The following is a 25,797-nucleotide window of genomic DNA, read 5'->3' as shown; positions in this document are numbered from 1 at the left end:
GAAGTACAGATCAGATAAAACTCACTTTTATAGAGCGATATAAAGTTTGCATTGAGGGTAAGTGATATTCAGTAAATAAAATAAAAATAGAATCAATAATTATGAATTAGTTGTACCGTGTTCTAAGGTCACATGACTTAGAGACTGGAATATTAAAACATTTCCAAGTTTTGTCACTACAATAATTTTTTTCATTATAACAATAATAAGTTATAAAAATGAATTAAAATACAATATTTATTGTTATTGTAATGAGTCATTACAATACCTTTTTTTTTCTTATATTGTTATTGTATTATGAAGATGAACTGCAATACAATATTTATTGTTATTGTATTACAGTATTACAATAATTTAACCCGTCATTTCGAAAAGGACACAAGTCTATTCATTTAAACTTTTCAGGATCAACAAAAATAAGTTTTTTAGAAAAAATCTCTATGGTATTAAAGAAACCAAATATAAAAGTAGATTAACAAAAAATTCACGTGTTGTCACTAAACCTAGTGTGGTCTTAGAGAATGTGAAATGTGACACTTTAGAAATACTAAAAGTTACTTTTTTGTCCTTGGGTACTCTTTTTTCATAGGAATCCACAGATAACACAAGTTTCTTATAATGGTTTGGCCACCGTTTTTTTACATCAATAATATTTTCAGTTTTGGGCCTTTTAATTTTAAATTTTTTGTTTGCTTCAGCAATAAGATTTTTATACTCTGTTCGTGTGTAAATCCGGTCATTTTTTTGAATATGTCGCTTTGCTGTTCCAAACATTCTATTGTTTGGCAAGAATGAGTGACCTCTTCTTGGTATGTAATACTGCATCTCATTTATATTGCTATCTTTTTCAGCTACCAGTGATAAAAGTATTCTGACCATGGGCATGATTTTTATTTAGGCCTCACAACCATCAAAAAATAGGTGCAGTTCTTCGGCTTGGTTGCCAATATTTTTTTAAATATAATCCAGCACAAAGGTACATACTTCGTTGAAACCTTTTTCAGCAACTCCTTCACAATATGAATAAAATACTGATCTACCAGTTTTAAAATCATATATACAAAACTCATACAGCAATAGTTGACGTAGATAAAATATTTCCTGGACAGGGATATGTGGAAGTGATAAATTTTGCATAAAATCAAATGCAATTGCATACACATTTGGATTGTTTTTGCACTTAGTTTCAACTTTCTGTATTTTTTTGTGAAATTTGTTTGCTTGTTTTTTTTGGATCTCAATATCTACTTAATAGACTCTTTTTCTTGTCATTAAGGTGTGGGTTTTTTTATTTTTATTTTTTTACTCTTCGCACAGTCCACAGACATCTATTTGCTTTCTACCAAAAGATAAACTAATATTTTTTTGGAAATATTTAAGGTAAAACTTATATTTAACAGGATGATCGATATAGTAGTGTACATAGGAAAATGTACACTACTATAGTAAAGATGCGAATGTACAGGAAATGATTCAATATGCTCACATACTTTTGTTAATGTATCTCCAGGTAATGCGTTGCACTGTGATTCTTAAGACTTACCTCTGTGATCTATAGGCTGCTCTTTTTTTTTTAAGAACATGCATAACCGTCTAACTTTTTTCATAGAAATTCCATGCATACTGCAAAAAGCTTTCTTGCATACTTTTTTAATCACACCTTCAGTCTTAGTGTGATTAATAAAAAAAAATTCTTTTTTCTTAGGTTCTTCAGATGTAAACCGTCTTCTCTCTATTTCCTTCTTTTCAATCAATGACTGCCAGTATACGTTTTGGGCATTTTTACTATCAAATTTGTTAACAAACTGAATTGCACTTTCTATTTCATCTTCAGATACAAGCTCCATACACTTTGAATTACATCTGTAAATAAATAAAATTTTTGAGATAATATTATAATAATTATACATCAATATGTTTTACCTCCAATTATTTGTTGTAAAACATGAGCAAAATTTGAGAACGAATATAGTCCATATTCTATATTATAAACAAAAAACATTTTATAAACAAAAAATTAATTTCCACTGTTCCTTATACCAAACACTCTTTTTCTAGATCTATAGAGTAATACTGGGTCAAATCGCACACCATATCATTCCACATACTGATCGAAATTATCGAGAGTCAAAATTTTTATATATTTTTTATCGTTGCGAACAAATTAGCGCTTGAACCAAAACTGATATAAAAATTATTTTAACACTATCTAGTTGCAAATTTAATTTTAATTCTGATAATATAACTATTATGCAGCTAGAACAGAAAAAAGTGAAATAAAAAATAAAAAAAGTAAAAAAAACTCTTTTTTCTTATTAAACCGCACACTCGATTAAATGCTTAGTTTAGTTTTTTGCAACTGACTAAGCGCCTTTCTTTATCTAATGAACTTAGATTTGAATCCGGTTTACTTATGAATGAAATATAATGTTATTTGTTAATATAATAGACTCTTATTCATTAAAAACCAATTATTATATTATTTCTCGATATAATCATCAAATCAATTCGATATAATCAATTCGATTCAATCAATTATATAATCAATATAATCAATTCGATATAATCAATTCAATTCGATATAATCACTCAATTCAATTTAACTTACTTTAAAGTGTCAATTAAAAAAACAAAAACATACAAGGAAGACGAAATACTAGGCTCAGGTACAACAATGGTACTCTCAAATGAAACAGAAAGATTGATGGTGCATGCGTTCCAATTACTTGGTGACTGGGGTTATGGTTTAACCCGAAATAAAAACCTAGAATATGTATGAGTCTACCTTGAACACGAAGATCAATTGCACTTATTAAAAAATGGCAAGCCTGGTAAAGATTGGTCTTATGCCTTTATGAAAAGACAATCAATAAAAATTTCAACAAGAAAAGCGGATAACTTAGCATCTAAAAGAGCCGCTTCTTGTACGCCAGAAATAGTTGATAGTTATTTTGAATGCGTCGCGAAGCAATACCAACAGACTGGTATAACTTCTGGGTCGCATATTTGGAATTGTGCTAAACAGATTTTTCGGGTGATCAAGACAAAGCAACCGCAGTGTGTTGAAAAGGGAGAAGACGTGGATTTAAACTTACTGGCAGCAATGAAAAAGTTCATTATGCTGTAAACAATTGCTGCAACGCTGATTGGCATTTTGCACCACCATTTGTGATATACAAAGCCAAAAGAAACTTTCGTCCTGACTGGGCAAGAGATGGTTCAGCTGACTCCAAATATTCAATTTCAAAATCAGGTTGGATGGAGCACGATACGTTTATTGAATGACTGAAAGAAGTATTTATACCCGAAACTGAGCAAATTGGTGGTATTCATATTTTAGTATTAGATGGGCATACAGCTCACATATCTTTGGAAGCGGTATTACTGTGCAAAAAACAAAATATTTAATCTTGATTTGTCTACCAGAGCATTCTTCACATATTCTACAACCATTGGGTAAAGGTGTCTGTTGTCATATCAAACAAGCTTGGGAAGAAACTCTTACAAAGTATTACAAAGACTCAAAATGTTAGAATTTAGATAAACAAAATTTTCCACCGTTCTTCAAACTGCTGTACGAGAGTGGTAAATGTTTTACACGCTTTAATGCAATCGCTGATTTCCAGTACACTGGCTTATTTCCACTTAATAAAAACAACATAAATCATAAGGCATTAGCATAATCATAATATCATCATATATCATAATATCAACATAAATCATAAGACAATCACACAAACATTTAAATCCACCTTCATCAACTTTAGCAGCCTCCGCAGCACCTAAACTATCTTACTCAGATACAGTTTCATCATCTTCAACAGCCGCCGCAGCACCTACTCCAACTACACACCGATTACCATCTTTCTCAACTACACCAGCTTCAAGTTTTGATAGGTATCAAGCATGTGTTGAGCGTTGCAAAAACAGTATCGAGATAGAGTTGAAGCAGCCAGAAATTAATCGCATGTTAAGAAATCGAAGCAGTGCAACATGTCAAAACTTAGCGGAAAATGTATTACCGAAGAAAATACGATCGAGTTCTTCAAACAAAAAGATGAAAAAAAAAGCAACAAAGGAAGCCGTGAATGTTGCTAAACTTAACGCAAAGCGTAGACTTTCTATGCCAAGTACTCAAATGCCTGAGCATAAAAACGCTGAACAACCCTAGCAAATCAATAATTAAGAACAAGTACCAGCAGGCAAACGGTTAAAAAATGTAAAAAATGTAGAATACATTTACACACAGAAATGTTGCAATGCGAGAACTCGATGTGTCGGGAACGGTTGTGCAAAGAAACATGTTTACTAAAGAAATATGTAGTTGGAACTAAATTTTTTTGTTGCAAAAAATGTAAAAACTTTAAAATAGTTTCTTAAATATAAGTTGTATTAAAAAAAAATAATAAAAAAAAAGTTATAATTTAAAAAATTCAATGTTTTCTCCAGTGTGCGGTTTTATCAGAATGTCGCCTAAAACCGCACAATATTTTTCTTTACATTTAATTTTTTCAATAACTTCGTTGTTATTTTTTTAACATATATTTATATTATTAATAAAAAAAAAATAAAAAAAAAGTTATTTAATTTTTATGGATAAGTATGCGGTTTGACCCAGTTTTACTCTATTCATTTTCAGCCTGCTCGCGATTTTCCATTTTTGTAACAAATAAAGAGAGATTATGTCACTTCAGTTGCGCTTCGTTTCACTTGAAAAAGGCATGAGTCTGGGACTTGTGCTATTTTCAAACAGACTTTAATTTTCATTTGCATTTAAAGTTGACTTGTGGCATATGAAAATGTTTCTCCTCCAAAGGGAATAAGTAAAACACTTAAATAAATAAAATGGCATTAAAAAGTGAAATTCCAAAAAAGTGTGACTTGTGCCCTTTTCGAAATGACGAGTTCGATTGTAAATCACAAGTTTTGTTATTGTTTCTAAAAAAGTTAATACAATAACAATAGTTATTGTTTCTGTTATTGTTTTCATCACAATTACAACAGTCCAAACTCTAATATTAGTGAATGCATTATGGAGTGGGCAAGTAATATTTTAAAAATTTATAGCAAACAAAAGCAGGTGAGTTGGTTCATTTTGAACGCGGATAAGCGTGCTTCAAGCCTTAATTAAAAAAAAATAATGCTTTAAGCGTTTTTTAACCGAATATCTATCAAAATTTACTACTTGTGTTTAAACTTCGTAACAACATGCTTTCAAAGGTTTAAAGACCGATAACTGCTTCTGTAACTTACAATTTAAGCATTTGGGTGTTAAAAAAAAACAAAAAACTACCAAGTTTTTCCCATTCTCAAGTTTTTCCCATTCTCTTAGATTCAAATAGACTAAAAAAACCAAAAATATGTTTTTTATTTGTGTAAGAAGGATATCGGTAAATTTTTTTTTAAAAAGGTGTATTTTAAGGAAAAGAATATTAGACTTTATGAACTTTTTTAATAATATATACTTTCAGTTAAAAAAATTATATTGAAGTATGCTTTGTAGACCTAAAAATTTTACAACTTGCTTGCTTTTACAACGCAAAATGCAGCTGGCCCAACAATACTGGCTGCTTGGGTAATGATGAGTGTCACTAAAACAGTTTGGCGGCCATATTGGGAGTTCCAATGAAAAAAACATATGTTATTTTATGGATAGTTGGTGCCGCCCCCAAGTTATTCCACTGTTGTGAATATATCTCATTATAATCAATATTTTAACTTGGGATTTCCTTGTAAAAATTTCTCGAATCACGTGGAGTTATTTTACAATATTTATTATATGGTGTTGTTATTAAACGCAAAGTAAAAATACTTTTCAAGGAAAACCCAAGTTACAAAAAAAATTCAACTTGACTGTTTGCTTGTGAATTTTAAAAATGCGTATTAAAAATTTGTCTCAATTACATTTAATAAATTCATTAAAACAAAAGACAAGATAAAAAAAACCGAGACTTATAATCACATGTACATACTAAAAGATGCTGATCAAATGTGAATGCTAAAAGTATATACTATATGAATTAGTATTACTAAGTCATGATTCAGTCACTCACACCAGAAAATGTTAACTTAAAAAAGTCACTCACACCAGAAGATGTTAACTTTATAAAGTCGTATTCTAACAACGTCATGTCAGTGATTTCTTTTCTTGATGAAAGAGGCTTGGGTATTTTACATTGGACTGATGACATAGGAAGAACTGTTCTGCATCATATTGTTGACAACAGTGGAAATGCTGCTTGTGTTAAGTTATTGCTAGAAAAAAACGGTATGTAGATAAAACCAGAGTTTTAAGATTTTAAACTAAGAATGGTAGTGTATATCAAGAAATAAAGTGAAAACGAGTATTAAACTTTATTATAAAGTTTATAGGTAATATACCCTACTGTCATTTGTACTTTAAAGTGAATTTATATTAAATAATATTGTTTTTATTTGAATTAGGCAACATTTATTATATTACCATATTCAATTTACAATATAGAAGAATGTTTAAAGTTTTGATAATAAGACAATATCTAACAAAAAAAGCATATTTAGATACATGTGGTTTTAGACAATTTAGATAAGCAAATATCTTAGTATTTATTGTTCATACTGAGTACACAGCTAATGCAAGAAGTATTATAAAGCCAAACATTTTTTTTCATTTAAAAAAGGTAGCATTTATCATGTTACCTCATTTAATTTAATATTATTTTAATATTTAATGTTTTGATAGTATTACAAAGTTAGAGGTTGTTGAAAATGTTAATTATAAAATAGTTTCTGAAAAGCATACAGATTTGAAAGATTTGTGTCATGTTTATTGCTCAGACAGAGTATTCAGCTTGTATGAGAAGACTTGATTTTAAAAACATTATAAAATCTTTAAACACTCTTCTAGATTAAAGAAAAGTTATATAAAATTGTATTACACTATAAAGTAATAAGTATTCTAAAGTAAACTAAAGGTACAAAAAAACTATTAGTATTGCACAATGCTCAAACATCAAAAACAACTTATCACCAAAACTTTAAAAGATGTTTATTTCATTTCTTTTTCTTTTAAGAGCAAAAAAAAACATCGAGTTTCTATATCATTGTCACTAAAACAAGATGTTTTGTTATTTTTAATGCTAATTTTTTTTTATATAGCTAACCCAAATGCAGTTTCAGGAATTGATGACAAGTGCTCTGTGAGTTATTTAAACATTTTTCTAATGATTTTTGTTTTTAAATAAAACATAAAGTACACAATTTAGACATAAATCACTTTGATTTTTTTTTTTTTTAATATTTAGACACCTCTTCACTATGCTGCTAAAACTAATAATCTTGCTTGTATGATCACTTTGCTGGAGTATGGGGCTAAAATAGACATAAAAAACAGTATGGGAAAGCGTGCTATTGATGTTGCTACAGATTGCGGATCAACAGATTGTATAAATCGTCTTCATGCTATTTATGGTATGTGTATACTGTTTGTATATTATGGTATGTAAATACATTGATAGAAGTTAAAACTCAATTCATAATTTAAAATAACTTATTTTACATTTTACTGTAATTAACTTAGCTAAAAACTAAATTCATTATTTGAAATAGTTTATTTTACATTAATGTAATTCTATCAACACGCTATATGTTTAATACAACCGTGTGTTAATAGACATTTTTTGATATTTCAAAACCATGTGTTTGTCTTGTGCTCAGTGTTTTTATAAAAATAATTTAAATAAAATTAAATTATGGTTTTATTTTTCTTGTTTAAAAACATTTTATTAGTACTGCTTTGTTTATCATTGTCAAAGCTGTACTAATAAAATGCTTTGTTTAGCATTGTCAAATATTTTTCATCTCATTAAAAAGTTAAAGCCAAAGGAAAACTTACTAATTTAATTAAATGGGGGTAGTGGTGTAGTTATAGAGTGGTTGCTTTATAAGCAAGAGGTCCAATTTCAATCCCCACTATGTCTCTGGTAGAACCGCACTCAGCTTGTTTTTTCACGCAATGGCTTTGTTTGTCAAGGTTTGTGTTTCAGACTTATAGAGTTGAGAGAGGGTTGTAACCACAATTAAGTAGCCTCCTCATCTGTAGTGACCTTCTTACCTTGGTGAGGTGAATTTACATTAAAAAAAAAATGTAGGTTTAGTTGGTACATTGACTAATTAAAAATTAAATTTTTTTGATAATCATAATATGAGGCACTGATGTTGCCTCAATGACATTATCTGGCAATGCATTCCAGTCATTGACTAGTGGTTGTTGAAAAACTTATGTCTGACTTGGCAGTTCCTGACAATCTTGCAATGAAATCTGATTCGATGTTGAGCTCTGGGTGCTATGCTCCAAGGCTTTATGTGCCAATCAATTAGGTTTAAATTGTTGAGAAGCTTATATTGTTGAATAAGATCACCTATTTTACATAACAAAGTCTTTATGGTCATTAACAAATATGACAAAGAGCATTGGTCCTAAAACAAAACCTTGGGGAACCCTGATAGTTACATCAATCCAGTCAGATATTGACTCTCCAAGTATAACATACTGCTTGCGGTTTGTTAAGAAGGGTTTTATCCAATTTAGAAGATTGCTGTTTATACCATATGTTTCAAGCTTTTGCAGCAGTCTTATGTGCAAAACTTTATTGAATACCTTTGCAAAGTTAAGAAAAATTTGGTCGACTGGTTTTTTCTTTGATTTGCTTTGAGTCAAATAATCCATTTTTTCTAAAAGATTTGTGATTTTTTGAAATAAAACCATGGTGAGTTTTGGAAAGCAGTTTGCTATTTACCAAATGATCGATTATGACTTGTCAAACTATTTTTTCCATTAGTTTGCATGGAACAGAAGTTTATTATAAATTTTATTGTATATTATAAATTTGTTTCTTTTACATAAAAGTTCATACAACTAGAGGGTTAGAATTAATGCATGCATGCAGATTTATCTGTTTTATCTGAGTTTATTATAGAAATCCTCTCTATTTTAAAATTTTATAAAATATTATATACAAACAAGAAACAAAATAACTTTTGTTTCTTGACTGATAATTATTAGTTTACATATATTATCTAAATAACATAAAAACTAACTATATAAAATATAATATTGATATTATACAATACTATAATAATGTTACTTTTCCTCATTTATAATCTTAATTTAATATTATAATTATTTTTAGTATTACTGATAATTCAACATACAGGTAACATCAATTATAACTGTATATTAGGTTTAATGGAAGTAGTAAGCTGAGAAAACACAACCATATATCATTTAGAAATGCAATTAAAAAATTTTTTTTCGATATCTTAACTTAGAAAAAAATATGCATAATAAATGTATAAATAATGTATAACAATAAATATATAAATAAAAAAATGTGTAAATATATAAATAATTTAAGTTTAGTTTCAATTTCAATTAGATTAGTTTGTATTTATAAATATTGTTTTTAAGTTTAGTATTTATATATTATCATTATTATTATAATATATATATATATATATATATATATATATATATATATATATATATATATATATATATATATATATATTATAATAATAATGATAATATATATATTATATATATATATATATATAATATAATATATATATATATATATATATATATATATATATATATATATATATATATACATATATATATATATATAATATATATATACATATATATATATGTATATATATATATATATATATATATATATATATATATATATATATATATATATATATATTATATTATTCAGGGCAGATAAAAGTCTTTAGCCATAGTAATAGCAACTTATCTAGATACTAATAGGTAATAGCAACTTATCTAGGAGAAGCATAATTATATATATATATATATATATATATATATATATATATATATATATATATATATACATACATATAGATCTATAGTTTGTTGGCTTTATGAAGAGCGGAAGGAAAAAAGTGATTCTTACGCCAACACATACGTCACTTTTAAATACTTTTGACTTTCGTCCAACATTTCCGTGTTGGACGAAAATCAAAACCATTAATTTAATTACAAATTAATTGTTATATAAAAAAACCACAAAAAACCAAATTTAATTGACCGGAATGATTTTAAAAACATTCTAAATGTTTTTAAAACATTCTTAATGTTTTTAACAATATAAACAATGTTTTTATTTTTATTTTTTTAATAAAATGTTTTTATTTTTATTTTTTTTAATAAAATGTTTTTATTTTTATTTTTATTACTGTAAATCATGCGCGGAGTGTTGCTACATCGACTATCTTATAGCCTGACTCGCAAGGGAGTGCTGCTACATCGACTGACAAATAGCCTGACTCGCAAGGGAGTGCTGCTACATCGACTGACAAATAGCCTGACCCGCAAGGGAGTACTGCTTCATCAACTGAGGGTTTGGTTGGGGCAGGCAGTCTATCATTATTAAAAAAAAAAATTCCGGTCTTGCATTTTAATTTTTACTTTTTGTCAACAAAATATGGAAAAAATTTTCGGACAACATCTAAGGGTTCTATATATATATATATATATATATATATATATATATATATATATATATATATATATATATATATATATATATATATATATATATATATATATATATATATATATATATATAATTATAAGTTGCTATTACCTATTAGTATCTAGATAAGTTGCTATTACTATGGCTAAAGACTTTTATCTGCCCTGAAAATTAAAATAGTAAAATTAGTCAAAACAATTAACAAAGGTGTTTTTAAAGGTTTATACTTTAGTTGCATCTCTTTCTCTTTTCTACAAGTACTATTATACTCACTGCTTAAGCAATCTATTGCCAACATCTTTATGTATTCCTGACATATACAGATTACAGTTTTATAAGTTAACTGCTTTCTTGCTGTTTAACTCTTTGCTTTGCTTTTTGCTATTTCCTAACTCATATAGTGGTTGCTTGAAGCCTCATGACTATACAATGATCTCTATAAATCTTTCATCTCGTACTTCTTCTTCAGACTCACACTGTCATTGCACTACTTACTAATACTCTGAAGCTGCTAACTGCTGTGACTGCTAACTGAAGATAAAATCTCTGATATGTGGTTATCATTAATAGTATCATTTCATAAAACATCAACATTGTTGCTATTTTCTTTTTCAACGTTTTTTTGGTGGCTTACTGAGACATGCTCAAAGTTTCACTCTATGTGATCTCTCTAAATAATGGGGCTTTTCAAATGCTAAAACAGTTGATGTAAAATCTGCCAGTTGTATTTACAAGAAGTAAATGAGTTTGAGACATCCAATTGGACTATTTGGAACATTGAAAGTCACTTTACATGTAATAGCAAAAATTTATTATCTAAAATGTTTATTATGTAATGGACCATCTACTTATACTGGAAAAAAAACAATTTAAAAACCTGCACAAATGGACATGTTTCTAGTTGCAGAACTGGCAATTCAACAGATAGATTCAACAATCATGTATATGATTGCAAGAAAATACACAACAAAACTATGGAGCGTTCTTTTAGATTTTTATTTTTCTCAAACTAAAAAATAAATAAAAAGTTGTTGACCTTTGAAAACTATTCTCATAAACAAAAACATTAATATTTCCTTTTATAATAATATAACAATGGTAACTTATAGTTACAACAGTTAAATATTTTTTATTATATTGCTTTTTACATTTTGTTTTTTATATTTTATTTTTTATTTATAAATCTTTATTTAAAATTTAATAGCATTTCAAGTAGTGAATTGTACAATTTTATCCATCATTAAATACTAAAGAGAAGATTGCCAAAAATGCATGCAAACATTATATATGTATGGAAAAGGCAGTGGATCAATCAAGATATATCAAAATTGTGATAATAACATTTGCAATAGTACTACTGATGAAAAATACTGAAAGGCCTCTAAATACTATTTACTATTTAGATTAAATCACTTCGATTGCATCTCTCATTTAGTGAGGTAAGATGAAGGTGTGCTAATCTGGCTTCACTGGATAACGCTTTGAGAGATGGAATTGCTTTGGTGGCACGGTTTTTTTCAGCGTTGTGTGCAGAAAGATAATTCCACACAGGCGCAGCATACTCAAGGTGAGGTCTGACCAGCGATGTGTAGAGCCTCTTCCAAACTTGTGCATTTTTATAAATAAATGATTTCTTTAGTTGACCGAGGACAGAGTTAACTTTTGATGATATTATTTCAACAGTGTATCCCATTTGAGGTTGTGTGAAATGCAAATCCCAAGATCTCTTTCACTGTACGAGGAATCAAGAAGCTGCTTCCCTTGCTGAGTCAAGATATAGTATTGGTGGTTAGGATTTTTGATTTTGTTAAAGTGTAAGATAAGGCACTTTTTGTAATTAAATCTTTTGTAATTAAAATATATATATACACACACCTATGTATATATAAAATTTAGATATATATATATATATATATATTTATATATATAAATATATATATATATATTATATATATATAAATTGATATATAAATGGATATATATATATATATATATATATATATATATATATATATATATATATATATATATATCAATTTTATCTAGAATTACGTGAAAAAGAAGATGAGCTTACTAAAGCTAAAGGTAAATTTAAATGTTAGGTATTTTTGATTAATCAAGTAGTGTTACTATTGAAGTTTAACTTAGCATTATCAACCTATTTTCTTTCCTAGCAAAGGTATGATTAATACTTTTTATTGTTAGTATTTTATTATTAATTTTAAATTTCTGCAAAGTTGTAATTGTAATTGTAAAGGTATAAGGTTGTATTGTAAGTTATTTAAGGTATAAGGTTGTATTGTAAGTTTTTTAAGGTATAAGGTTGTATTGTAAGTTTTTTAAGGTATAAGGTATTGTAAGGTAAAAATTATTTTTTTATTTTTTTACTTTTATATTATTTTTATGTCAGCACTTTATGAATCTATTAAAATAAATGACTTTGATGGCGCAAAAAGAGCTCTGGATAATATGAAATCAACTTATACAACAGTGAAAGAGTACAGTTATGATGGAAATGAAACCTTGCTTAACAGGTTGAAAGAAAGTTTTGATTGTTTGTTTTGAATTAAATTACATTTTAGAGCACTTGATACCAAAAAACAGTTGTTAAAGGTATTTTAAAATTATAGCTTTAACACTAATATTAATACAATAATAGTTCTAAAAAAAACTTTGAAATGGTCAAAGTAAAATCTTCCACTGCTACCATCTTTAATTACTTTCAATTGGATAAAGTAGAGAGAGCATTTTAATCTTATTTTATAATTAAATTTAAGGAGGTAGAACAAAGTTCAATATTTTGTAGAATACACTTTGGTATTTTACATTTCAACTCAAGTCTAGACAGTCCTCTAGAGTGGGGTTTTGACCAAACAAAAAAAATAAATGCAAGCAACTCATAGCAAACTACATTTTGCTTGGGGAATACTCTTGGGTGTTGCCTTACCACTATTTTGAGTCATCTAACCTTACTTTATAACCACTCAATACAAGGTGTTCGAATTCAGCTCAGAATCAGCTAAAATAGCATTTAGACGATTTATTCCAAAAAGTATACTAAGAGTTAGCTCTAGAGTATTGTTACATCAAAACTGGGCATTCTATATTAATCATACCAGAAAGAACCAAGGTTCAGTCTTACTCAAAAGCCAATACCAACTTTGAAACCTGACCTTCATCCAAAAAAAGTAATGCTTGTAGTTCAATGGCACGTATGTAATATTGCACGTATGTATGTACATTGTATGTAATATTGCACATTGTATGTAATATTGCACTTATGTAATATTGCACATTGGATATTGTTTCCTACTAATACCACTTTCACTGCAGAAATGTACTGTGTTAATGTTAACTAGGAAAACTTAAGTAAAACCTGGGCTATAGCTGACCACTCCTGGACTTACTATATAAAAGAGCATAGAAGCAATTCACAGAAGACTTAAAAAACTGTAAATTGTATGTGTCGGAAAAATATGACCATAGGAGAGATTTCCTAACTACCAATATACAAAGAAAAAAAACTAGACAAATAAACGTTTTTTGATAATAAAATAATAATTTCAGTAAGGAATGCGAGTTTGCTTAATGATGAGTCAGATGCGATTGAGTTTTGGTTAATTGAACAAATGATGGTACGTTTAGACCATGATAGTATTTGTCGACAAGATAATCAGATGCAATCCTATAATGATGTGACATTGTTGTAAGATCGAGAGACACAAGCTTAAAGCTAGAGCAGGTTCAACAACATTTACAATGTTTTTGAATTTTGTTTAAAAGAAATTTCTTTCAAAGAACCAGTGCAAACATAGCAAGAGTATTATTACAGTATATCATACAAGGGCTAATAAGAGATTTATATAGCTAGAGAATAGAATCAGGAGTATGGAATTAGGAAGCATCATAAAGTGATTCTACCTTATCAAATGCTAAGTTTGGAATGATTGTATTTAATTCAGAAACTGGGAACAAGGTAGGTTAAGTGGCAACACAAATCAAGGAGTGAGGGAATTTGATTAGGGTTATCTGGAAGACAAAGTTAACTAACTGAGTAAAAGATTGAAAAATGCTAAAATTTTGACCTCTTAGAGCTAGAAAAGTCAGTGGTACCAGAGCCAAGCAGTTCAGTATGATAAGCAATTAAGTCTCCAATAACATCAATATTGGCTGAAGGATAAAGAGAAATGGTTCAGTTAAATTGATCAAATACAACATTGAAAAGAATGCAATCTTAAAAATAAAAAGAATAATAAAGAACAAAAAGAAAAAGTGAAGAGGTGCTAAGCAAAAGCACATAAAGGGTAGTTGGAGGATTCACACCTAATCTTGAGACAATACTTGAGTTGATACTTAAGTATATACCCAAACCAAGTATGTAACCAGTGGAGTAATTATTAATCATAAATTAATCATAAAACTCCATAAATCCTGAATAGTTGGACAATAGCCATTAACTCTAATATCCCAAAATAAAACAGCCAGGTTTTAGTTAGTCTTACTAAGAGCAATTATGTCTGGTGAATTTTGTAAAATGTAAGATTCAACAGATGAACTTTAAAGACCATGAATATTTGTAATGGATAGATAAAAACTTATTGGTGGGCGTGATGAGTTTTTTTATTATTATGTTTTGGTGGTTTAGTTATTTTATTTAATAGTTGGAGAACTTGACGCAATCATATATAATGTATGACGCCCTAAGATAGTGTATGACACCCTAAGTAGTATACTATGCAGTTACCTCATCCTTGCTATTTAACTCTAAGTTGTAACAAAAGGTTTTTTATGTGCCCTCAACAGTGCACAAACAGAGACACATTCCATGCACAAAATGGCACTTTTAATATTCTGATGTTTTATAGCTTTTGATGAATACTGACTCTCGGAGAGCTACCAAAGAGTTTGGGAAGCCCTACTCTCAGTTGACCCTTTATAGATGTACCCTCAGGAGATAACAGAAAAAGCTGTACAGTCACTATGGTCAACAGATTTTCTGCTTATCCCTAAATTTTTTGACTAGGAGCCTTCTACTAAATAGTTAGAGGGTGCAGTTAACATCTGCCATAATGAGTGTTTCTATTAGGACATTACCTTTAGCTTTTAATCAACCCAAATCCCTAAAACATATATATATATATATATATATATATATATATATATATATATATATATATATATATATATATATATATATATATATATATATATATATATATATATATCTATATATATACATATATATATATATATATATATGTATATATATATATATATATATATATATATATGTATATATATATATATATATATATATATAATATACACATATATATATATATATATATATATATATATTTATATATATATATATATATATATATATATATATATATATATATATATATATATATATATATATATATATATATATATATATATATATATAGAGAGAGAGAGAGAGAGAGAGAGAGAGAGATGTAATGTATAAAAAAACATTTCAAAAGTGTAAAAATATTAAAAGTATTGACTTAAAAGCATAAAGTTTGCAAACAAAAAGTTCTGTTGAATGCTTTATTAGTTATTATTAAGAAAGTAAGCAAAAAGTAGTAGAAAGAGTTTTATATTTGGTTTATATATTGAAAATGGTTTGGTCCATGTACAATTAGAACATTTTAAAACCATTCATAAAGCAGTTTCGATCTAATAATTGCATTGATTGCAGTTTTACACTGCTCTATCATAAACCAAGAGTCAAGTACTTGTCAGCACTTTTGTACCCAACATCGGTTGTGACACGTAACTTTTTTTTCTTGATAATAAAATTTTTTTAAATATTTAATCGTATTAGAAAATTTTATCACTATTAAAATTGATATAAACCTTGTAGTTTATGCAGATTTTATATAATCAGGTACTTTTTAGATGATCAGATAAGTAGTTTACTCCACTGGTATTACCACATTACAGCCCTTAAAAATCCAAAATACTGACAAACAAGTGGAATCCTTGTTTGTCTGTATTTTGGATTTTAAAGGTTAAAAGAGGGTTGTAACAGCAATCAAAAAAAAAAAAAAAGAGTATTCTCCCAACTATATTTGCTTCTTTGACCTTAGGGAGGTGAATATGGTAAAAATAATATACATTTTAGGTGGCATCAAATGCATATGTTTTTATAGTTGTTTTTTAAATATTTCTTAAAAGCTGTTAATTGTTTTCTGTTTTTGTGACTATGCTTGGTTGTGTAGTATTGTTTAAATTTTTGGAATGCAAAAATTTCAATTTCTTCTAAAAAATGTTTTTAATACCAGCAAGATATTGAATAAAAGTCTAGTACAGCTGGAACTAATTTATGCCAAAGCCCCATTGTGATAAACCTTTTGTTGCTTAGAGTAACAGCAATATAAGAACTTTAGAAACAAAGGTGGTTCTACTGAGCTGTGCACAGTGGGACCTAGGATGTGCAAAAGTAATTTTTTTTTAATGATTTTTTATATAGTGGATTCAAAAGCTAACACACCCAATATTAATATGTTAAAGTATCAAAAGTTTTAAAAAGTATCATTAATGAGATATTTAGGTACAAAGTTGAAATTTTCGGTCATAAATGTAATTCAAGGGAATTTTTATTGGTGATGTTTTGACCAATATATATAGTTATTTTAAATTTTTTCTCAGACATATATGCATTAACAGAAAGGTGTATGACACTATTTTTAGACAGTCAAAGTTTTTTTTATGAAAAATTGAATGTAGTTGTGAAAGCAGGGCCAAAATATGAAAAAATATTTGAAAATAATATAGTATTTTAATTTTAGTGGAGCCGGAAAAGTGATATACAATTGTTTAAATTGTGGTCTCACCATTTATTGATACTAAGTTTACTTTAGAAAACTTTAGTGAAAGATGTAGCAGCACCTATTTGTTACTTTTTCGAAATAATTATTTTTTATTGATGTAAGGTCTTCGTAAAATATCTTTTCTGCATCTGTAATCAGCGGTGGATGCAGAAAGTTTTAGATATGGCAACATCAGACATTGTCAAATCTCCAAATTTAAGTATGTTTATGCTTATGTCAAATAAGAATATTTTGCAAAACAAAAAAAGTGACTGGGAACAAAAATACTTCAACAGGTTTACCTTGCTAGCACATATGAGAGGGCAGTTTATTAATTAAATATTTTAATTTACTATCTTCTACTATATTCTAATCAACAAGTTTTAATTTTCATTTAATAATCTTTAAGTGTTTGAATGTTGTAACCATGTAAAATTTACAACCCCTTCATTTTGTTGGGAGTGAATACTTTGCATGTTCAAAATTTTTTGAAAACTAAAAGATAGTTATATAAAATTTGAAACATAACACAAAATTTCAATTCAGTGTAATATAGTAAATTAGATATTTTTTTAAACTTGTTTCCCTCGATTCTATGCTAGAGGTAAATCTTTTGAAATATTTTTGTTCCCAGGCTCATCAGATCCAATTGTAAGTTCATTATATTTAACTACAAGATCTAAGAATAAAATATATTCTTCCAAAAGAACTTACTGACCTTTTATACAAAAAAAAATTTGACATTAATATAAGCAACAACAAAAATGATGATGACACATCAGATGATGAGATAAATATTGATCAATTTAATAAAAAATTTAGTATAGATGTAGAGGTTGATAATGATTAGAATAAGAAATTATAATAAAGCAGAATTTTTCATTTGAAAAATACAATAACTTCAAAAATATTTACTAACACATCTCTCTCTCTCTCAACAAAATTTATATCTCAAATCTAAAAAAAGAAATTTAGTGACAATTGGCCTAAAAAATAAAAAAATAATTATTACAGTCACCGAAAAAATTAAAAACTTTCAGTGTAAACAAGCTTCAAAAATTGTTGACCTAGTAAATTCCGATATGTTAAAAATGAGCTTTCGGAATATTTCTCACCAAAGTATAAAACTTATATTAACAAAATGCGCATTTACCTTAAGCCATGCTAGAAATAAATAGTTTTATGTGTGTTTCGTAAAAAATATTAGTTTGGATTTATAAATTGAAATTTTTTATAAAAAGTACTTATATTGTAACATGGCCCTATATATTGTAACTCTTATTTCCCCCACCCTTTCCTTGTATTAAGGACTCGAGAGTAATTATAATAAAAAAAAATTCATTCAAAAAACACATTAAAAAGAATGTTTTGTTTAATTAAATTAAACATTCATTTTAGTGATGTGTTTTTTAAATTAATTTGTTTAAAATTTAAAAAAAAAAGAAATATGTTTTGCCTAATTTATTTTAATTATTCTGTTTAGAATTTAAATTAAACATTATTTTTTTATTGTTATTTTAACTACTTTATTTTGAACTTAAATAAAACGTTTATTTTGTCGTTGCCATTAACATATTAATGTTATCTAATAAATATTTTTTGAAGAATTATAAAGAACTTTATGAAAATATTTTGTTTTGACAATTAAATTTAATTAAAATTAATTTTTTTTTATTGCGTTTTTTTTGTAAATATACATAAAAATACTGTACTACTTTGCTTGATTATTTTAAATAGTTTTATTTTTTATTTTTTTACTTCTACAAATATTCTATGAGCAATTGGTTTTTATTCTGTGAGCCATAATTTTTATTCTATGAGCCATTGCTTTTTTATAAATTATAAAATCATTATGCATTATAAAACTTTTTATATTTACAAAAGTTTTTATACAGTGTGAATTAAACATTGACACTTTAGACAGTTATTATTTATTCATAAACAAATGTAAAAAACTACAAATCGTACTTGTATAAAATTACAAATATCAGAGTTTTTACATTTTTTTCCAATAAATGTTTTATTATGGAAGATAATCAAAATTGGAAAGAAATATTTGAAATGTGTAATATTTCACTTTACTAAGATACACTTACAGGGATTATCTTTTTCTTGATATTTCTAGAATTCCATATATTTCTTTAAAGTTTAATTTTTTACGGATATCCAAATAGTTTTCTAGAAATGCAAGTTTAAATTTTTTTTTTTATATAACTTTATCATAAAATAATTAAAAAAGTAAAGGTATCATTCATCAATTGTTCTACACTTTGATTAAGCATTATTATCTGCATGCGTGTACAACTTATATTTTATTATTAAATATTTATTACTAAATATTTTGAATTTCTTTTCAAACACATGAGATATTCTTAGTGACACAAAATGCAGTTATATTTCTGGATCTTTCCGGATATTTCTTAAAAATATTTTCCACATATTTTCAGGAAAAAGTTTTCAGATCATTCAGCTTATTTACAAAGAAAAAATTTAAAAAGAAAAACATTTAAAACTGAAGTTTAATTTTTTGCTTAAATACGAAAAGAAAAATAATAAAAATGCACAATTCAAATATAACTTCAATATAATTTTTTTTCATTTTGAAATAAATTTAAATGTCATTAGTAAATAGTTTACATGAATTTAACTGTAAGTCACTATATATATGTAAAAGTTTTACATAAGTTCCATTGTATTTTTTAAAACTTCAATTAAGTTAAAAAAACAAAAAAATCTAAAAAAGTTTACTAATCAGTGCCTATTATGGTTAATTCTTGAAAAGAATTAAGTTAATATCAAGTTTTAATAAATTTAAAAATAAAATTAAACATTTATAAATAATTTGTAAATATGTATTTATTTCTATTGTTATTACTTATTTTTTTTTACTATATTACTTTAAAGTCAATGCATGCTTATACAATAATTGAATTTTTAATTTTTTATAGTGCTTGTTTCCATGGTAACAAAGCTATTGTTAAGCTACTTTTAGATAATCAAGCTGATGTGCGACCGAATTCAGGGACTGGGGAAACAGCTTTATATATTGCATGTTGTAACGGTCATCTTGATGTTGTGATTCTCCTTGCACAAACATTTCCTGAACTTCTCAATCTTCCTTGTAAAAAAGAGCAAATTTATCCACTGCATGCAGCAATAATTCATGGAAAAGAGTCAATTGTAGAGTATTTATTGACCTTAAGATATGTGGAACATGGGCTACAAAAAGTTCTTCTAAATAACTCAGGTAGGTTTATGTCTCTCACTTTCCCCTCTTTCTCAACAAATCTTTTTTTCTATTGCTAAATATTCTGGTTAAAAAAGTTAGTTCATTTCAGCATTTTGATATTTGAATTACTTCATAAATTAAACTGTTCCAAAGGTATTAGACTTATATATTACTAAACAAAAAAATTTTCAGTGTAGATATAGTATGTGTATAGATTTGTATGTGTATTCAGTATAGATTTGTATGTGTATTCACAACACTTTAAAATAAGGCTTCTCTCTCTCTCTGCCAAACCCTCAGTTGATGTAACAGCATTCATACCCGCAGCATGCTGTAAGACAGTCAATGTATGTACTGAAGCCCTCGCAGCTACCTCATTTAGTATGACATCATCAGTGCCCGTTTAATGCAGCATTTATATATGTGTATATATATATATATATATATATATATATATATATATATATATATATATATATACATATATATATATATATATATATATATATTTATATATATATATATATATATATATATATATATATAAATATGAATATAAATATAAATATAAATATATATAAATATATATATATGGGCAATTCCATTTTTAAAATACGTTACACTCGCAACAACTCCATCAAATCTTTGTCTATTTAAACTGTAAATTAAACTTTTAACTATTTTGTATGAAAGCTGTTAGTCTAAAGAAATAAATAAGCTGAAAAGTTTTGAGTCTAACCAAAAAAAGGGCAAACTTATTGCTGAAAGTGCCACTTAAACTTATTTTACACGGAAAGGTAAAAAGGTAAAAAAATTGCTTCAACTTTTAGGTCTGATTTCTGTGAATCAGTAAAGTGGTTTGTATTAGAAACTTCACAAGATGTTGAGAATTCTATGCCAATTAAAAAAATATATAAAAGTTTATCAGAGCTGACCGGCTAAGGAAAATAAACTTGTTTTTTTGATACTATATATTTAATTTACATTACATCACTTACTTTATCGAGCAATTATTATTGTGGATTTTATTATCCCTATTATTAAGAGTTAGAGTTACGTAACAAAAGAATTGCAAAAGTATTGAACTCATTCATTAAAAATAATCAACAAAAAAAATTTTAAAAAACTGGTGGCACTCTTCCTAAGTAATTTTTCGTAACATTTATGAAAGTTATTAAATCGAAAACAGTCTTTCTGTAAGACCAAAAGCAACTTTAAAAAATTGTTTTACTTTTACAACTTTATTAATACTTATTTGAGTCATTTAAATCTTTGAAAAAAAAAATCTTTGGTTGTAGGTTATATATATTACATATATATATATATATATATATATATATATATATATATATATATATATATATATATATATATATATATATATATATATATATATATATATATATATATTATATATATATATATTATGTAAATTATGTTAGTGTATTTTACAAATAGAGTGCTCAATGTTCTTAAAGAACAGAGCAATAATAAATTAGTAAAAAACACTTATCTAACTTTTATCTTTGACTTGAAGTTTCACTATTGCTGGATCATCAGGAAGAGTAGAGGAACTCTTTCTGATGATCCAGCAATGGTGAAACTTCAAGTCGAAGATAAAAGTTAGATAAGTGTTTTTTACTAATTTATATATATATATTTTATATATATATATATATATATATATATATATATATATATATATATTTATATATATATAATATATATATATATATTTATATATTTATATATATATATATATATATATATATTATATATATATATATATATATATATATATATATATATATATATATATATATATATATATATAAATAAGGTCGGCAAATTATTGCCGACCTCATTTTTCCTAATTCTAAGGGTTGTATATATATATATATATATATATATATATATATATATATATATATATATATATATATATATATATATATATATATATATATTAGGGTGTTTCTTATTTGGGGTTAAAATTTTTTTCTGTTGTTTTTCAGTGGGCCACACACCGAAATGGTTCATTTTGGTGAGAAAATAAATGTGTAAAAATTTCAAGGGGAAAAAAATTTTTTTACTGGGCGCTACCAGTCATTGAAATTTAAGGCATATTTTACTATGCGCTCTTAGTCATTAACATAGGAAAAAATCATAAAACTGACGGAGACTGGTGATAATGACTCTTTTTTTACTTGGTACACATTAATTTACTTATTACATGCATTAAAAACATCCATATTATGTAATTGCATTTCTACTTATTTATTAAAAGTCAGCAATAAACATGCTTTTTTACTTTGGTTGTAGGTTTATTTAAGACAATAGTTACTGTACTAAGATTAATCGCTTATGAGAGTTGTCTTTTTTCTGTCAGGATATTTCTGTCTATATTTTTGAACTACCAACAACAGGAACTGGTTTTGCTCTTTGTTATTTGTATTTAGTCTATTATATTCGTCCATTAGTGCTACGCCACGTTCTGCAATGTCGTTGACAACCTTCATGCTTCGAACAGTGGACTTTACAGTCTTGAACTCATCATCATGTTCCCATTTGCTCACACTGTTTTGAAGAAAGTGTGATGGAAGTCATGTGATGCTGAAAAATCTTCGTGTATTAAGTGTGACAAAGTCCTCCAGTTTCTTTTCTTGGATAACTGAGCAGTCCACAGTAGCCCGTTTCATAAGTATCTGATCTGAAACATTGTTCAATGCTTTAATCATCTTGACCTTTGTCTCAGGGCGAACCTCATCATCAAAAAAAGCTAAAGCAACAAGTTCCTCTGATAGGTACCAAAGATGCCCTTGTAACTTCTTCACAACAATTTTTGAGATCTCAGGATGCTGGGTCTTGTAGGCATCCAAGTCTTTCAAGAGCTGCAGATCAAGTCTAGGAGCTGAGGTTGCTTCAGGAGATCTGTACCAGGCTGTAATGTACAGTCGAACCGTGAAAAGGCAAATATCCCTTATTCCCTTCTCCTCTCTTTTTGTCACTCAATTTTTGTCACTCTCTTTTTGTCACTCAATTTAGCCACATCTAAATTAGCCCCCAACTTCTCATTCAGTATATTTTTCCTGCCACGTCTAGAACGCTTTGGAGCCAGTGTACCTGAAGTTGATGGCTCATGGTCATCTTGGTTACCAGGCAAGGCATCTTCTTGAGTTATGCTATCTTCTTTAGGGTTATCTTCATCTTCAGATGTTGATGAAAGAACAGCTGTTTCTTCTCAAGATTTTCTTGCTATCTCCTCTCGGTCCCTTTTTCGGTTCATTTCTTTTTGTCTTTTTCTTGATACTTCTTCTTGCTTTGCCAATTTCTTGTTAACTAAACCCATTTTGCCTCTCCGAATTTTCTCTGTTTGGCGTAATAGGAAGTCCTTATCCTCCTGAATGGTGATCATTTCCAATGTGTTGGCATGGGCAATATTGAATAGTTCTTCTAACCCTTCATTCCATTGGTCTTCCTTTTGTTTCAAATAATATGAACCCTTAGCTTTATTCTCTTTATTTTTCTTCAACTTTTCCCATTCCTTTTAAATGTTTTCAATTTTAGCGACAACGCGTTTCTTTAATTGCACTGGTATTCGGGCCTTTCACCAAACTTCAAAAACATCATTTGCTGTGGAATGTAATGCTTCCCTAATGCTTTACTTGGCAATCTGCTTGTAATGGAAGAAAAGGGTCAATACTTCCCTTTTTGATGGAAGCGTAACACTATCTAAAGAAGAGGACATCTGTCCAATAAGCCATATCTCCATTTTCTTTCTGGTAGCTATCGTTGCACTGGTTAATGATGCCATCATTGTACAGTAGTTACACTACGCTAACCTGCAAAAGGAACAATTAAGCATACACAATTCTGCACATAAACGTAAAAAAATTACTAGTTAAAAGAGGTTTGTACGCTAAGCACCAACCACTTTTGTTGCATAACATCATACGTAACATAAGCATTTTTAGGGTACATTTGCACAATACTGTAGCAACCCCTAAAAATCATTATAGAAAAAAAAAAAAAAAGGTCAAATCTTCAAAAATAAGTAACACCCTTATATATATATATATATATATATATATATATATATATATATATATATATATATATATATACATATATATATATATATATACATATATATATATATATATATATATATATATATATATATATATATATATATATATATATATATATATATATATATATATATATATATATATATATATATATATATATATATATATATATATATATATATATATATATATATATATATATATATATATATATATATATATAGTTAGTCGTGTTATTCAATCTTTTTCCAAAACAAAATTGATTAAACGCAAATCTGGTGGTGGAAAAAAGGGAGGGTTTTCAAGATATAAAACTGTTAGAAAACTGGTTAACAGGATTAAGATGATCCCAAGCCTCTCAATAAATAAACGCGTAAAAAGGTGCAAATTTTCTCATAGTTTTCTTGCATAAGTTTGAAAAAGCATGATCTTTGTTCTTTCAAATCACAAAAGAGTCTAATCATTATGAAACTCAAAAGAATGTGAAAGAACCTGTTGCAGAAAGATTGAACTTTTGAAATTTTGTGCTGCAGAAAGTTATATGACAATTTTATTTTCAAAAATTTCATTATTATTAAAGATTATGAAACTTATGTCAAGTACAATCATCAGCAAATTTCTAGTGGCCTTGATTTGACCTAAAGCCTAGATTTGACCTATCTTATATTGCTAAATATACAGGAAAAGCAGATAATTTAAATACATAAAACATGATGAGTTTGCTAAAAAGGCCTTGATTAGGCAAGTTATTTGCAGGTGTGGCAAAAAACCAGGGGCAACTGAAAAAGTGCAAATTTCATAAGTGCGGACTGGCATAATTGTGACTCGCATAAGTACCACCTGGCATAAGTGTGAAGCAGTTGCAAAAACTGGCATAAGTGTCTCCAAAAATTTTCAAAAACTGCCATAAGTGTGTCAAGAGAATTTATAAACATTGGCATAGAGATCTGCGCTTATGCAAATCGGACTTGCTAATCTTTGCAAATTCTTCCAGCGCAATTCATGCCAATTCTCACTTATGCTAGTTCGCTCTTATGCTGATATTTGCAAATTCTTTTTGTGCACTTATGCCAGTTTGTGCTTATGCTGGT

General features: G+C 27.3%; 1 protein-coding gene across 1 annotated transcript in view; it reads left to right on the top strand.

Annotated features, from left to right (window-relative positions):
• The first annotated feature begins 5,603 nt into the window (after positions 1–5,603).
• The window catches only part of LOC101239454 (leucine-rich repeat serine/threonine-protein kinase 1), a 123,140-nt gene continuing 102,946 nt past the window's right edge, over positions 5,604–25,797 (top strand). Inside the window, exons 1-6 of the mRNA XM_065792626.1 lie at positions 5,604–6,268; positions 7,138–7,178; positions 7,284–7,449; positions 12,594–12,632; positions 12,958–13,081; positions 20,335–20,633. Coding sequence (XP_065648698.1) covers positions 6,037–6,268; positions 7,138–7,178; positions 7,284–7,449; positions 12,594–12,632; positions 12,958–13,081; positions 20,335–20,633 — 901 coding nt within the window. The 5' untranslated portion in view covers positions 5,604–6,036. The remainder of the gene's footprint in view (positions 6,269–7,137; positions 7,179–7,283; positions 7,450–12,593; positions 12,633–12,957; positions 13,082–20,334; positions 20,634–25,797) is intronic.

Source organism: Hydra vulgaris, chromosome 03 (assembly GCF_038396675.1).
Source record: "Hydra vulgaris chromosome 03, alternate assembly HydraT2T_AEP".
NCBI lineage: Eukaryota > Metazoa > Cnidaria > Hydrozoa > Anthoathecata > Hydridae > Hydra > Hydra vulgaris.
This window is presented reverse-complemented; position numbering and strand designations above follow the sequence as displayed.